This window comes from Myxine glutinosa, chromosome 5 (assembly GCF_964187855.1).
Source record: "Myxine glutinosa chromosome 5, kmMyxGlut1.1, whole genome shotgun sequence".
NCBI classification, from domain to species: Eukaryota; Metazoa; Chordata; class Myxini; order Myxiniformes; family Myxinidae; genus Myxine; species Myxine glutinosa.
This window is the reverse complement of record NC_136265.1, coordinates 165,575,472-165,592,468: the sequence shown is the minus strand read 5'-3', so window position 1 is coordinate 165,592,468 and position 16,997 is coordinate 165,575,472. Positions and strand designations below refer to the sequence as shown.

At 45.3% G+C, this 16,997-nt stretch overlaps 1 protein-coding gene and 1 non-coding gene across 2 annotated transcripts; one reads left to right on the top strand and one right to left on the bottom strand.

Annotated features, from left to right (window-relative positions):
* Positions 1-2,682: 2,682 nt before the first annotated feature.
* Positions 2,683-15,568, bottom strand: LOC137426801 (uncharacterized). Its single transcript, XM_068115715.2, has 5 exons — positions 15,316-15,568; positions 14,623-15,139; positions 6,895-6,999; positions 4,029-4,160; positions 2,683-3,882 (listed from the first exon to the last, which is right to left on the bottom strand). The coding sequence occupies exons 2-5, from the start codon at positions 15,077-15,079 to the stop codon at positions 3,239-3,241; spliced, it is 1,338 nt and encodes a 445-aa protein (XP_067971816.1). The 5' UTR covers positions 15,080-15,139; positions 15,316-15,568; the 3' UTR covers positions 2,683-3,238.
* A 235-nt stretch (positions 15,569-15,803) lies between these two features.
* On the top strand, positions 15,804-15,894 carry TRNAY-GUA (transfer RNA tyrosine (anticodon GUA)). The gene is given in 2 exon segments: positions 15,804-15,840; positions 15,859-15,894. It is a non-coding gene; the product is annotated as a tRNA-Tyr (tRNA).
* The last annotated feature ends 1,103 nt before the right edge of the window (positions 15,895-16,997 follow it).

Sequence of the window (16,997 nt, the reverse complement as noted above, 5' to 3'; positions counted from 1 at the left end):
ACAGTTGCTCTTACAGCACCTCAGGTTGCCATGAACGGCGTATCGGAAGGCACCAAGCCTACATCTCCTATTTTATATCTACGATTATTATACAATTCAGAATAATGATGAGATTAATATTAAAACTCAGAAACCAGTCCGAATAATAATAATGAGTGGAGATGCAGCCTCGGACCATCTGCTGTGAACAACACCACTGTTCTTACAGCACATCCTGTTGCCGCGAATATTGTGTTTGAATGCGCCAGGCCGGCATCTCATGTTGTGCATCATTGATTATTATTCCAGTGAAAGAATTTGGAATTGGAATGGTGACTCTGCTCTGATCCATCTACCTCATCACCCTGCACAATCACACCGGAATACTATTATAGTGCAACACGCACAACAGCCAATGGCTGTTCAAGAAGTGATTTGGCATGCAGCGGAGAGGGCACTGCTTTCGCCAGTGTGCCAATGATTGCGCTGCCGCGTGCCAATGGTGGCACGCGTGCCTAAGGTTGCCGACCCCTGCTCTAGAGGGTCACCTTTCCCCTTGTATAGAGGGACGAGGGTACTCAGTTCCCAATCCACTGGAATGCAGCCTTCTTTCACCGCCAGATTACAGATCTCTGTCATTCTCTTCACACCCCAACTTCCTGCTGCCTTCAACATATCTCCCACAACTCCCGTAGGCCCTCCCGCTTTTCTACTCTTCATTGCTTTTATCGCTTCCTCAACTTCCTTCTCAGTTATCTTCTCTGCCGGTCCTAAAACTGGGTTACTCTCTATGTTGCCATCCCATTCATTCTCTGTATTCAACAGCATTTCCATATATCTTTTCCATCTTCCTTTAATTCCACCTGGGTCCACAACGATTTGTCCCACTTCATCCTTCAAGCAACTCACCCCCATCACATCACACCTCTCTTTCGCTATCTGCTTTGCAATCCTGAATACTGCTCTCTGACCCTCTTCTGAATCCAAGCGTTCTCCGAACATTTTCCTGCATGCCTCCTGCGCCTTTGCTACCTCTTTCTTTGCAGCCTTCTTGGCTGCCTTATAACTTTCATGCTCTGCTGTTTCGGCTCCCGTACCCTTCGCCTTCTGCCACTCCTTGCACTTCTTCCTCTTCTCGTCAATCCTCTTTCCAACTTCATCATCCCACCACCATGTTTCCGAGTGCCTCGGTGGTCCTTTTGTCCATCCACATACCTCACCAACGGCTCCCAACAGACTAGCTTTCATTGACATCCAACCACTTTCAAGCTCAACCACATCATCCTCTACCCTACTCAGCCTCTCTTTTAATGCCTCCCTTACTGTCACCTCTTTCATTCTCGGTTGCTACTTCACCCGCCGAGCTCTCCTCGCACCTTTCACCCTTATGTCGCAGACAACCAAGTGGTGCTGTGAAACGGCCTCCTCCTCCCCCGGGATCACCTTTGTGTCCCGGAGGTGCCCCCTATCTCGCCTACACACCATCAGGTAGTCAACGGTTGTCGTCGACCCACCTGACGTGTATGAAACAAGCTTATTATCCTCTTTCTGGAACTGAGTATTACAAATCAACAAATCAGCTCCATCAGCAAAGTCCAAAATCCTTTCACCTCCTCCATTTCTCACACCATATCCGTAACCCCCATGAACTCCGTCAAAACCATCCATACTCCTTCCCACGTCCATTTAGGTCTCCTCCTACCACAACAACTTCCTCATCTTTCACGTTTTCCATCAGCTTCTCTATCGCACACCAGAACTTGTCCTTCTCTTCATCGCTCCGACCAACCTGCGGAGCATATCCCGAGATGACGTTCACCAAGAGCTTTCCAATCATCATTTTCACCATCATCAACCTATCACTCACTCTAGTCACACTCACCACACTGTCTACAAAGTCCTCAGAAAACAGGACACCAGCACCATTCATGCCCTCCAGGCACCCTTGCCACACAAACTTGTATTTCTGTCCCTGCCTACCCTTCACCATTCTCATACCACTTCCCTTCCATCTCGTCTCTTGCACACAACATATGTCCACTCTTCTTCTGACCAATACTTCCACCACTTCTCCTGATCTCCCTGTCATTGTCCCTACATTCCATGTCCCAAACCTCAGAAACCGATCTCCACTTCGGGCTGTACCCTGCCCATATGTAGTTGTAATTGTCATGGTTCTCTTTTTGAGGCAATGTTTTTCATGGTCGGATGCCCTTCCTGATGCCAACCTTCCTTTGAAGCCTCAAATAAGTACTTAATTAATCGATAATAATTAAGTAACTAATCAATCAATTGATTAATCAAAAAACAAAAATTACCGTTTTTTCCAAAACACTTGCTCACTATTGTGCCAAACTTTAAGCTTCCTAGCTCAAAGGATGATGAGATATCGCCCGGACAAACAAACAAGAAAGAAACCGGAGTGAAAACTGAGTACTCCCTTTCAGCGTGCGTCATCGCCGGGTCCCCTTCGGTGCCCGGAAATGACGTTATGCAGCACCTGGAGATGGCATAGGAAAGGAGCAGTGGACAAAAAGAAAGTTGGATACCGAATTAAAATGACGATGTCCATCCGATTTGAGGTGAAGAATTTCACCCCCAAACTCCCCCCATCCCCCAGCTCAAGTGAAGCCCCAAGTTCGGATTAGAGAATGAAAACAGCAAATACTGTATTATACTGTATTATAAAACACACAAATGTGATGAGTTTTCAAGTTTAATGCACTGGTCAGTTTGCGGCAGATCTGGCACGAGGAATGAAAATGGAAAGAGTTGTGCAAATCAGGTGGAGGTGGGGCATAAAAAAAAAAAGGTTAATCATTGGTTACAACTGAAATTAATTTTTTTTTTTCTCTCCCAACCTATATGAAACGTAAATAGGTTGGCCTGCTTGGCATTACCATGTGTGCCAGCTGACGATTTGTAAAAAAAAAGAAGATAAAATTAAATAAAAGTATCACAAATGTCTCCAAGCATTGTTATCCAGAACTAATGGTACAAACCCCTTCATGAGCCTCAATTGTTGGGAGAAGGTGGTGGGGTTCCCCAAAACAATACACATTTAACCATCTTTCAACCAATTAAATTAATCAAAACAGGAGGATGTTACAAAATCGGTACCCAATAATTGTCACGGCATTAGTCAAGATCGACACCTTTTGTATTAACAACAAAGTGACAACAGATATACGAAAGGCTGATGCAATGCAAACTGGACACAGACATGCATGTGAGCCAGCTTCCATCAGCACTCCACCAATCATCCACAGTCTTGGGACAGAACAGAATTAGGCTGCGTCATCGCACCAGCTCCAAGGAGCGTACGTGCGGCCTCACAGTACGCTCTGTCCACGTACGAAGTGCAGGCATTGGAACGCCGATGTCGCGCAAGGTTACAGGATCGTGAGAAGCACTTGCCGCAGGATTGACACGCAAAGGGACGTTCTCCGGTGTGCCTCCGTTTGTGTCGGATGAGAGTGTGCGAATGACCGAAACGCATGCCACACTCTTCACAGCGAAATCGCTTTTCCTTTTTATCATTTGCACCGTAACCTCTCCGTTTGTTGACACTTCCTCTCTGCACACCTTCAGGCGCAGGCAACACCCAAGCAACACCGGCATTCGACCTGTCGTCCAAAACAGAGGCTGATACCCGGGACGTCGGCCAGAACGCATTGGCCTGATTGAGAGGAGCAGGGTCTGCCATGCAATGGGAAAAAGCGTCACTCCTGACCTCAAAGCTGCTGCTCCCAAGATTGTTCCAACCTATCAGGTCTGTGTCTTGCAAGGCAGGGATGCGGTCCAGGGTTGTCTCATGATTTGATGTGGAAGGAGGACACTGATAGGAAGAGCGACTGCTGTGCAAGTCATTCGGAAGCGATGCATTCACGTCGTTTCTTCTCTCTGCACGAGCGAGGGTTAAAACAGAAAAGTTATATTAAATACACATAATAGTAAAAAGCAAAAATCATTTACAACTTGACGTTCGCTTTAAAATTTAAATATAAAAAAGTGCTTTTACATTTGTGTTTGCATCTCTCAGTGCTCACCTCTCTCCCTCTTTGTCCCATTCTGATGCACTTGTTGCTCACTCAATATTCCCTTGGTTTGTCTGGCTGCAGACATCCCGCCACTCTCCACCTCCACCGTGGATTCCACATTCGCTTGAACTTCCTCTATGCCTTACACCATTCATACCAAAATAGTATCAACGTCACAAGCAATCCTTTTACTCATGACCAAAAATCTTACTATAATGGTGCAAACATGAAGGTCATTGAAACGAGCTTCCCTTATCTTATGATACGTTGTGATCAAAAGAAATCTTTGGAAAATGACAGAAATTATAAAACGCATTTCCAGGTCTGTGCCACAGAACATTGCCCACCATAGGTGGGCAGAGGAGGGTACTCCCACCCGGAAGGCGGGGGTGTCCGCTAGTAATTAAAATAAACAAAAAGAAAACAAATGTAAAGGTCCACAGAATCAGAAAAAAAAATTGATGTGATAATATTTATTTGTAAGTAATAAAGAACTGAACCTGGTTTTTAATCCTAATACTATGATCATTGTGTCACCGGTGTGACGTCATCACGGGAAGGATTGTCTCAGCACGCAAATAATAATGGCCTCAACTTGCTTTAGACTCGTCAGAAAGTGGATTTGACGAATAGTTTTCTGATGAGGAATCCTCAGATTACGACAACAGTCAAAATAATGATTTGGAAGGTGATGTCAGACCGTACATGCGTGAACCTGGCTCATGGAATACCTGGCGTTCACCATAATCGGGACGATGTCGAATAAAGAACGATGTATTCTTCCCAAACTTGGAATACATGTCGGTGTTGTACGAATAATCTTCAAAATGGGCGCTGCAAATGACGCTTGAAGCAGTTGGGCCATGTCACTTTCCTGTGATCAGTTTTACTTTGGCTATCCATATTTCCTTACAGTTGGATATTTTGGCAAAACATGTATACTCACACCATCATTGGTTGTATTGCTAAAACCAGCAACAATAGATCCAGCTGGGATTCTCAGTACCTGGTAAGAGTTTTTCAGAGCGTATGTGGGCCACACGTAAACAAAACACAAGTCCCGAAGCAAAAGTATCCTGGAGACGACGTAGCGGGTCACGTGATTTTCAACATAATCACATTGCCGTTTTTTGGGGGGCGGGGCCAATCTAGTGTAAAAGGACACCAAAAATCATTAAAATCTTCATTCATTTCAAGATATTTCTTGAAGAAAAAATAACGATAAAGTGTTAAGGGAAGTCATATTTATGCATGAAACCAAACATGAATTACTGATTCTGTAGACCTTCAAATAAAACAAGCATTCTGAGTATTGCGCTGCAATACATGTCCCCTCCCGGCAGTCTGTCGTCCGGAAAACTGTTGGGGAAATTACAAAAGTTCAAAGTGCCATAACTTTGTCAAAAATGATCGAAACGTCGTGAGGTTCGAACTTGATCTGTAACTTATCATGACGAAACCATGTACCAAGTTTGAAATAATTAGCATTAAGAGTTTAGAAAAAAAGTCCGGAAAACTGTTCTTTGCGTGACGGACTGACGGACTGACGGACTGACAGACGGAGGGACGGAGTGCAAACCCATAGTCCCCTCCGGTGTACACCGGTAGGGGACTAATAAAATGAACATCGACGTCACAAGCATGTGATCCACCATGCGGTAACCCGGGTTGCCCCGTGATTTTTAATCATTTTACATAATTAATTAATCTATTTTAGGGGGAGTGTAACCCAGGTTCGTGTGATAGAAAATCCTTTGTTTTTTTGTGTCACAAAGGATTTTCGTATCACACGAACCCGGGTTACACTCCCCCTAAAATAGATTAATTAATTATGTAAGATGATTAAAAATCACGGGGCAACCCGGGTTACCGTGTGGTGGATCATGTGGTTAATGCTCGAGGACACTTCACAAGACAATACAATATTGTCGTGCCCAGGCCGATTAACACCGACACTGGAAGGATGGACCGAACTGACTTCAACTCCCTCAGACTGCGTTCAAATATGGCGGACTTGTGCGCATGGTTGTGAGGGGAAACACAAGAACCTTAGCTCTTTTCAAACAAACTTAGCTCTTTTAAAACAAACAAAACATAGAAGATTGAATTCAAAGGCAGGCAATTTGAAGATGGGATGGAAGGGAAGAAAATTTTTAAAAATAACTAAATTAAATCAATAAAAAATATCTCCTCAGCATCCACTCAACGTGCGTTCCAAAAAACTCATTGGCACACAGCCAACGCAATCCTCAAGCCACCCCCCCCCCCCCCCAACTCGCGTGATGCAGGCTTCTCTCCTTGCTATCTGGACAACACTCCGCCCCTGGAAGCATCCATAGCTCCACCCCCCTCTCTCCCTTGCCTGGCAGAGCCCCCATCACAATCGGCCTCGCTCTCCCCTTTGCGCTTTCTCAAGGCCACCTGGTCCCACCTGGTGACATGACACAGGAGGCTTTACACACATTTGTTTAACCTTAAAACCTAGCTATTTATTACAACGCACCACCCTCCGTATGGTGCACATTCAAACAAGACAATCCTTAAGTTGACATGTCCCTGCTTACTACATCGAGATTGACCAACTACTCATACATGGACATTGGACATACTACTCTATACATTTCTAACTGCAGTAAGTTAATCTCTAATCCACCCCTACAAACGTAACAATATATTGTATTTTTGCATAACCAACAGAGTTGGAAGATGCTGTACAGGCCGAAGCAGAGTATACTTAATGACATTTGACCGTTGCACATCAATACAGTGAGTAACGTGCACAGAAGGAAACAGAGATGACAAAGATTGCTGAGCAATGCCACTTATGCACCAACCAGCTTTCTCACCACTACCTTACCATTCTACATGGGCATACCGTTAGCTGAAGGCTCCGTTTTGACAACACCAGCTTTGAGCAGGTGTACGGGTGGATATTCAGGATTCGGAGACTTCCTCTCCATTGCAGAGTCAAGGGCAATATCTGAGAACAACATATGAATTAAAAGCTATGGATACTGCACTTGTCAGTTTTGCTTTGGCTTCAAAAATAACATGAAGGACGCAGTAACAAATCCCAAAGCAAAACCCTTCTCCGGTGCCCCCTCACTGAGATAAACAGGTAAACGTTTCAGGCACGCGACAATAAATTGTTCCTTCACGTGAAAACAGGTCAAACAGGTCGTCAAATGCCTGCTCAGTCTTTGAGCGTTCAACCCACTGTCACGTTTTTTGTTCCACCGACTATAAATAGTTCGGAGCTCTCCCCAACCGTGAATTAGTGGTGGAGCGTGCCCGTGTCTAAGGGCCCCTAGCTCGATGTGGGCCCCTGGCATAAATTATATTTGCAGTTAAAACCTTCTATATAAAAGTGAATGAGACGTTTGTTTGTGACCCTACTCCTTTGAGCGCCCAAGGTTAATCGCAACAAAACTTTATAGGATCACAATTTTTACCACGATATACCTTACTCAGATAGCCTGGTGTTGGCTTGGCGGTTAGGGTGTCGGCTTGGGATTCTAGGATCCTGGGTTCGAATCCCGGTCGATCGCTGAATTAACGCCAGGGGGGTTGACTCAGCCTGTCATCCTTCCGAGGTGGGCAAATTGAGTACCAGTTCACTGGTAATTCCCTGTGTGTCGCAAGAGGCAACTAACAGGGTTGGTGGCAGGAAGGGCATCCGGCCATAAAACATTGCTTCAAAAAGGGGACAAAGGGGACCAAGGTGCCCGAAAAAGGCCAACACATGCTCTGCAGGGAAAAATGGCCTCTAAAGGTGGTTCTATACCTTACTAGGGTTTTTAAAAACAGCCATTTCGTGCAATTCATCTATATATTAAAGTCGCGGCAGTTTTTTGTCTGTCCGTCCGCCACGCAACGTCATTACGGCATACGACGGCTGACTCCACCCATTTTCATTTATATGCCGTTCAGGCCGAACACGTCGTCGAAGCGGTCAAACCTGTCATATGTCACAATCGCCATGCTCTACCTTCACGTTTTTCATTGTGTGAAACACAAATAAACCGATTGTTAAAATGACCATCAAATATCAAAAGCGTAGCCGTTACGGCTCTTCCAATGATACGGTACGTTTTGGCCAATAATACTGTACTAACGTTCATTACTAAAGCGGTATATTATTTCAGAACCCACGATGTTATCTCCCATGGCGAAGAAAGACTTTCATCATTGAAGACAATAAATCGTACCGCAATGACGTATTAAACTATATAATAATAGCGTAAGGACTCGACTTTGTTACCCCTTTTACGCCGCACCCAGTGACCCGATGCCCACGGCACTAATGGATTTACGATCTACGAACCGCGCTCTTTATCACGTACGTCGTACAGCCATACTCGAAAAATCTGAATTAGCCGACGTTGGGGCCCAAAAGCATCCGATTAACTGCCGATACGACGCCATCTTACGACGCCATCGTATTGGCGTCTGCTGGACGAAGGCGAAGCAAGCCGTCCGCTGATTGGACAGTCGAAGGCGACAGCAAGCCGTCCACTGAGTGGACAATCCCAGAGTGGTGCTATGCCGATTCCCATTACGAATCCATTCATTTTTCAAAAGTATATCGTAGCGTTGTCATTTAAGTAGATTGCAATAAATACGTTGTTCATATACGCACTCTTCATTCTCATCTTTCTTCCTAACTCTTACTCGGACAAGCAAATCCCCTATGCCATCCATAATGGTACACTCTATCCATACACCACATCCTCCCTTCCGTGGATGTTCCACGGGTTTCGGCTAGTACTATACTAATTGCCTATACACCGCGGAAACAAAGGGAGGGTGTTCCACGGGTCCCTGCTAGTAACTTATAAACACAGAGGCCACCACCTGTCACCATCTCCAACAGTAGATCCATAAATCGACTTTGCTGAGCATCATTTTGGAATAACGTTAATATTATTATTATGCCATTATCATCAGATGGATTTGATTGATTATTAATATGCTGTTATAGTATTTTTAAGCGTTGAAGTCGCTTCCATATTTGGCAATGTTCTTCCTTCTGTCCGTCATAATGAAGAATGACGTTTCAAACCCACCGTGTTTAATTCTGCAGGGAAATTCTAATGGGTTCTGCAGGGAAATTCTAATGGGTTCTGCAGGGAAATTCTAATGGGTTCTGCAGGGAAATTCTAATGGGTTCTGCAGGGAAATTCTAATGGGTTCTGCAGGGAAATTCTAATGGGTTCTGCAGGGAAATTCTAATGGGTTCCGCAGGGTCATTCTAATGGGTTCCGCAGGGAAATTATAATGGGTTCCGCAGGGAAATTATAATGGGTTCCGCAGGGAAATTCTAATGGGTTCCGCAGGGAAATTCTAATGGGTTCCGCAGGGAAATTCTAATGGGTTCCGCAGGGAAATTCTAATGGGTTCCGCAGGGGAATTCTAATGGGTTCCGCAGGGGAATTCTAATGGGTTCCGCAGGGGAATTCTAATGGGTTCCGCAGGGGAATTCTAATGGGTTCCGCAGGGGAATTCTAATGGGTTCCGCAGGGGAATTCTAATGGGTTCCGCAGGGGAATTCTAATGGGTTCCGCAGGGGAATTCTAATGGGTTCCGCAGGGAAATTCTAATGGGTTCCGCAGGGAAATTCTAATGGGTTCCGCAGGGAAATTCTAATGGGTTCCGCAGGGAAATTCTAATGGGTTCCGCAGGGAAATTCTAATGGGTTCCGCAGGGAAATTCTAATGGGTTCCGCAGGGAAATTCTAATGGGTTCCGCAGGGAAATTCTAATGGGTTCCGCAGGGAAATTCTAATGGGTTCCGCAGGGAAATTCTAATGGGTTCCGCAGGGAAATTCTAATGGGTTCCGCAGGGAAATTCTAATGGGTTCCGCAGGGAAATTCTAATGGGTTCCGCAGGGAAATTCTAATGGGTTCCGCAGGGAAATTCTAATGGGTTCCGCAGGGAAATTCTAATGGGTTCCGCAGGGAAATTCTAATGGGTTCCGCAGGGAAATTCTAATGGGTTCCGCAGGGAAATTCTAATGGGTTCCGCAGGGAAATTCTAATGGGTTCCGCAGGGAAATTCTAATGGGTTCCGCAGGGAAATTCTAATGGGTTCCGCAGGGAAATTCTAATGGGTTCCGCAGGGAAATTCTAATGGGTTCCGCAGGGAAATTCTAATGGGTTCCGCAGGGAAATTCTAATGGGTTTTGCAGGGAAATTCTAATGGGTTCTGCAGGGAAATTCTAATGGGTTCTGCAGGGAAATTCCAATGGGTTCTGCAGGGAAATTCCAATGGGTTCTGCAGGGAAATTCCAATGGGTTCTGCAGGGAAATTCCAATGGGTTCTGCAGGGAAATTCCAATGGGTTCTGCAGGGAAATTCCAATGGGTTCTGCAGGGAAATTCCAATGGGTTCTGCAGGGAAATTCCAATGGGTTCTGCAGGGAAATTCCAATGGGTTCTGCAGGGAAATTCCAATGGGTTCTGCAGGGAAATTCCAATGGGTTCTGCAGGGAAATTCCAATGGGTTCTGCAGGGAAATTCCAATGGGTTCTGCAGGGAAATTCCAATGGGTTCTGCAGGGAAATTCCAATGGGTTCTGCAGGGAAATTCCAATGGGTTCTGCAGGGAAATTCCAATGGGTTCTGCAGGGAAATTCCAATGGGTTCTGCAGGGAAATTCCAATGGGTTCTGCAGGGAAATTCCAATGGGTTCTGCAGGGAAATTCCAATGGGTTCTGCAGGGAAATTCCAATGGGTTCTGCAGGGAAATTCCAATTGGTTCTGCAGGGAAATTCTAATGGGTTCTGCAGGGAAATTCCAATGGGGTTCTGCAGGGAAATTCTAATGGGTTCTGCAGGGAAATTCTAATGGGTTCTGCAGGGAAATTCTAATGGTTTCTGCAGGGAAATTCTAATGGGTTCTGCAGGGAAATTCCAATGGTTTCTGCAGGGAAATTCTAATGGGTTCTGCAGGGAAATTCTAATGGGTTCTGCAGGGAAATTCCAATGGGTTCTGCAGGGAAATTCCAATGGGTTCTGCAGGGAAATTCCAATGGGTTCTGCAGGGAAATTCCAATGGGTTCTGCAGGGAAATTCCAATGGGTTCTGCAGGGAAATTCCAATGGGTTCTGCAGGGAAATTCCAATGGGTTCTGCAGGGAAATTCCAATGGGTTCTGCAGGGAAATTCCAATGGGTTCTGCAGGGTAATTCTAATGGGTTCTGCAGGGAAATTATAATGGGTTCTGCAGGGAAATTATAATGGGTTCTGCAGGGTCATTCTAATGGGTTCTGCAGGGTCATTCTAATGGGTTCTGCAGGGTCATTCTAATGGGTTCTGCAGGGTCATTCTAATGGGTTCTGCAGGGTCATTCTAATGGGTTCTGCAGGGTCATTCTAATGGGTTCTGCAGGGTAATTATAATGGGTTCTGCAGGGTAATTCTAATGGGTTCTGCAAGGAAATTCTAATGGGTCCTACAGGGAAATTCTAATGGGTTCCGCAAGGAAATTCTAATGGGTTTTTTTTTTTTTTTGTATACTGAATCGAGGCTCGTGAAAGAGCTCACATTTATTTAACAAACAAATCAACCAGACAAACAAAATATATAAAAAGAGGGAGCCGAAGACAAGATGGGGAGAGAAGGGGAAGCACACAAACACAACATGTGAGAGCAGGGAGATGTGTGGAAGGGAGAGGGCTTGGGGGGAGGAGGCGTGGGAAGGGGGGGGAGGGAGAAGTATAAAACACAAGAACATCAAGGACTTCCAGGACAGAAGTTGGTATTTCAAAAAAGTGGAATTGGGGTGAAATTAGCGGGGGTAGAAAAGATCAAGGTTTTGGATGGGGGAAGATAAGAGATGGTGGTGAACAGCTGTTTTAAAGACCTGGAGGGTGGAGTGGGATTGAAGAGAGTGAGGGAGTTTGTTCCAGAGGCGGGAGAAAAGAGGAATGAAGGAGTGAAGGTGAGCAGAGAGTCTTGATTTTGGCAGTTTAACCATAAGAGGGTTGCAGGCAGATCTTGTGCGACCTGTAGGAATATTTGCGGGACAGAGCCCAGAGAGAGCTGGGGGGGCAAGGCCAGAGAGGAGTCGGTAGAAGACGGAAAGACCACCAACCTGCCTGCGGTGAGTGAGTGAGAGGCCCTTGGAGTTAGCTTCATCGCGGGAGATTCCAACAATTCTGAATGCTTTGGTTTCAACAGCGTGAAGACGAGCTAGGTGTGAGGCAGGAGCACCAGCCCTGAGGGGAGAGCAGTATTCCATTGAGCTGCGGATGAAAGCCTTGTATGTGGTGAGGAGCTCAGGTGTGCCAAGGAAGGACTTCGCACGACGGAGGATGCCCAGTCGGCGACTGGCTTTGGAGGCCAGATTTGAAATGTGGTTTTCCCAGGAAAGATCATGGCAGATAGTGAGACCCAAAAGCTTGAGTGACAGAACTTCTTGGAGAGGATTATTCAGAAAGTGGATGGGAGGGTTGTCCAGTCGGTCTTTTCGGAGAGACATCGTAAGAGTGTGAGATTTGTCAGGATTGAAAGACATGTTCCACTTGTTTGCCCAGTCTGTGATTTTGTCCAGGTCTGCAGAGAGTGAGGAGGCTGCAAAGTCTTCTTGGAGAGGATTAACCATAAGTTAATCCAGGTCTGCAGAGAGTGAGGAGGCTGCAGACTGCCGATCTGAGGGATGAAGAATGGAGCGACAGAGAGTAGAGTCATCAGCAAAGAGATAGAGAGGATTTTCAAGCGAGTCAGAGAGATCATTGATGAAGACCAGAAAAAGCACAGGGCCCAGAACACTGCCTTGGGGAACTCCAGCCTGAACAGGAAGAGGATGAGAGAAACCCATTCAGGGCCACACGTTGACTACGACTAGAGAGGAAGTCCGCCAGCCATGCGTGGAGATTTCCATGGATACCAAAAGAGGAGAGTTTGGTGAGCAGAGCGGGGTGCCAGACCGTATCGAAGGCACGTGATATGTCAAGGGAGACTGCTCTAATTTCCTGTTTATTGAGGACCTCCATCCATTGTTGAGAAAGCAGAAGCAGCATGTCCGGAGTAGAGTGACCAGGTCTGAAACCAAATTGATGATCAGAGATCAAGCCATTGGAGAAGAGGAAAGATTTCATATCTGAAGCAATGATGGATTCCATGACTTTGCTGATAATTGGGAGAAGGCTGATTGGTCTGTAGTTGCTGGGATCTGTTTTTGCACCTTTTTTGTGCAAAGCGGTGATGTTGGCAGATTTCCAAGCAGATGGAAGGTGACCTTGAGCAAAAGAGAGGGTGAAGAGAACAGAGAGAGGGAGTGAAAGAGCGGAAGAACAGGATTTTAGGACCCGTGGGCTGATGCCGTCAGGTCCAGTTGCAGAATCAGAGTCGAGGGTTGAGAGAAACTTTTCCACCTTGTCAGGAGGAAAGGACACAGAGTCCAAGAGCAGCTGGGTACGACTGGGTACAGTGGGTACAGAGAGGGATGGGTTTGGGACACAAGATTTAGAGGCAAACACAGAGTTGAAGCATTCAGCTTTTTCACGTGCGGAGTCAGCCGTGTGGCCATTTGAGGTGAGGGAGGGGATGGAGGGGGAACAAACACCAGAAACAGATTTGACCAGACGCCACCAGGATTTGGAAGAGGGAGACAGATAAGAGAGTTCGGTCCTGAGAACGGAGATATATTGTTTCCTGGCTCTCCTGAGGGTGGACACACACTTGTTTTGGGCTTTGTGAAAGGAAATGAGATTTCCTTCCGTTGGATTTGCTTTCCAGGAGATGAAAGCAAGTTGTTTCTGGGCAATAGCCTCACCACAAGATTCCGTGTACCATGGACGGGAGGAAGGGTATGACAACTGAAGACGAGATGGGATAAATATGTGCATGAGAGAGAGCAATTTACTTTGGAAGAATTCCCAGGATGAGTTGATGTCAGAGGAAGCAGGGAAATTCTAATGGGTTTTAAAGGGTAATTCTAATGGGTTCTGCAGGGAAATTCTAATGGGTTTTAAAGGGTAATTCTAATGGGTTCTGCAGGGAAATTATAATGGGTTCTGCAGGGAAATTATAATGGGTTCTGCAGGGGAATTATAATGGGTTCTGCAGGGGAATTCTAATGTGTTCTAAAGGGTAATTCTAAAGGGTTTCGTTCGTTTCTAGGCTTTGTTTATTTCATATTAAAAATGCCAAACTGAATCGATTCTTTCAGCCATGAGTGCGATTTTTTTTTTTTTTTTTACTTCGAGTAGGTGTGCAGACCAGCGACTTTTAGCCTATACATGGCTCGTGTTAAGGCACATAGGTATGTATACACCTCCGACCCGAGCTTTCTAGCCTGGGTTTGGGGACTGCCATCCCGGTGTTACGCATGCAGCGTAGGCAATTCGTCAATGCATGTGCCGTCCCTCGGATGGATGTTGAAAGGGATCCCCGTCATGTCTGCCGGAATTCGTTGATGGATGTTTAAAGATCTCACGGTGTTCATCGCGAAGATCAGGCGACTTATCGCCAGCACCTTGAACAGATTACAAATTCCTGCACCCTCAATCGAGTATCCTGTGTCGGAATGGGAAATTTTGAATGAATTGTTGCGCCATGGATTGACAGATATGTCCGTTTAATAAATATTATTTATTATCCTCACCTGGCTCAAACATCGGGTACCGTTGAGGTGTCTCCTCCGTTTCCACCGCCGTCTCCCGAAGGGTTGGTTCGAGAGAGCTCAGTTTTTGCGCAGAAAGCGACAGCTCCTGACTGACGGTGGTTAAAAGCACCACCATGGAATCGAGCAGACCGCTCAGGAACGGCTGGAGACCGAGGGCGTCGACCCCGCGAGATGCCTCGCCACCATCCTGACGCCTGGAGGCCAAACTCTCGATGGCGCGTCTCAGCACGGCGTACGTGGCGAAGGGAAGGCGCTCCCGGGCCAGCAGGAAGAGCTCGGAGCGAACCTGAGCGCTTTCTGCGCACGCCAGCAGCGCCTCGTAATCTCCAATCCCCAACTCCCGCTCCACGACCTGGGCCACACGGGAGCTGACGCCTCGAGTCGAGAGCCAGGCCTGGAAGTCATGCCTCGGGTCGAGCACCATCGCGCACGCCATGATTCACGGCCGATACGATATCGAAGAACGAGTGTGTTGAACTTGAATCACCGGAAGAAACTAAAAAAAAAAAAAAAACACGAAAACGTATTCAGAGACAAAACGTTGAAGCATTTTCCTGATAACGTGAATCTTAAAAATCCTTTGTTACACAGAAACATTTGTTTTTAATTCAAAGTATTTGTGTCACCGAAGATGTAAATGGTATCAAATCAAAAGTAAAAAAGCAAATTTACCTTCAAACACCCTGGTGATATCCTGCGCGGAATATGGCCGTCCAAAATAACGGTAAAGCTGCTATTGCTGCGACTCATACCGTCATGGAATACAACAGAGCTTAAATATATAGAATTGCTATTTTACCCGTTTAATGTACACTTTTACAGCAGAATAGCGTACTCTGCGTTCTTTGATTACAGCTTTGATAATTATGTTTGACGAATTGTTTTTATTTTCGTTTTGTAGTTTTGTGTCTGCATGTCTTCCGGTTCCTTCCGGCCTTTTTCAGGCCCCTCCTTCAACAGACCAAAGGACCTCTGCGGATATTATCTCGAGCAGGGCATAAAAAAACAAGTTAATTCTGATAATTTCCAGTTTTTCTTTTCCTGCACATATTTATAGATGTTTGTAAAATTAAAATTAAAAAATCTTAATCACAATTCGGTTTATTGTTGAAATGTATGATACATATTTATTTGTTTCTGCAAATAAAAAAACCCAATAGCCTTCGATAGCTCAGTTGGTAGAGCGGAGGACTGTAGAGAAACTTTCCCTGAGGCATCCTTAGGTCGCTGGTTCGAATCCGGCTCGAAGGAATTTTTTTTTTTTTTTGCTGTTATTGTTCTCGAAATAAATTTGTTTGTGAAAACGTTGCGAAGGCACAGTTTGTGAAGGAGAGATCTGAATAATTCCTTCAACTTGTACTGTACTTCAAGGTAAAAACTCAAAGAAATCATACGACACCGCTAGCGGACTTCAGAATGTACAGGAACAATCTCTGAGGTAAAGTATTAAAAATTCACTTTCAACATGATTTTACATTTTTAATGTCTTCTTGCCTTCCCGCCTCCACACGTTTGAATACTTCAATAGCTTCCATGACAATCACGCCATGTTAAGATGTGTTATCGGTATTTTTACCCATCGCTTTCTCCACGAATTCAATCAAAAGACTGCAGATTGTACTTTACGACCATTCGGCTTTATTTACTCTATCATTTTCTGGAGATCATCTTCCACGCTGATTATATTGACATTGACGTGACATCACTTCCGCTTCACCGCAAAGCCCAGAGTTTGCTTTGGTTTGAAATGAAACATTTTGAAAATTTCGAATTATTGTCACTCAGATATCAACGTCACCATAATGCATATTATCAAGTTGTTTAAACTTTCTTTATACAAAGTGATTTGTAATACCGGCTACCACCGGGTGGCGCTACATTAAACATTTACATAGAGAGAATTTGGGTCTTCTCGACGTCCACCCATCCTAAACCCCCTCCCCCAGGTATGTTACACAGACAGAAACCCTATTTAGGATACCCTTGGGCAACATGCAAAGTTTGGTGGATTTGGTTTAGGTTTTTTTTTAGGTTTTGAAGCATAGCTTATATCAACAAACTTGGTAGAGTGTGCCTCTGCCAGGCTGACATTGTATATTTTGTATCTCAATGATAGCCCATATCTGTATCCGGACCTGAAACAAATTCGAATCGACTTGTTCTCATTATCTAATCAACTTGTCTACCAAGTTTCATCATAACTCATCCACAACGTTTTGAAATATCATGATGTACACTACATGACCAAAAGTATGCGGATGTGGCGGACACTAAAGCACTGACGTGGTGACATCACCCCACACACCAAGTGGGGATGGGCCACGCCAGGGGGAGAGGCGTGGCCTCACGATATA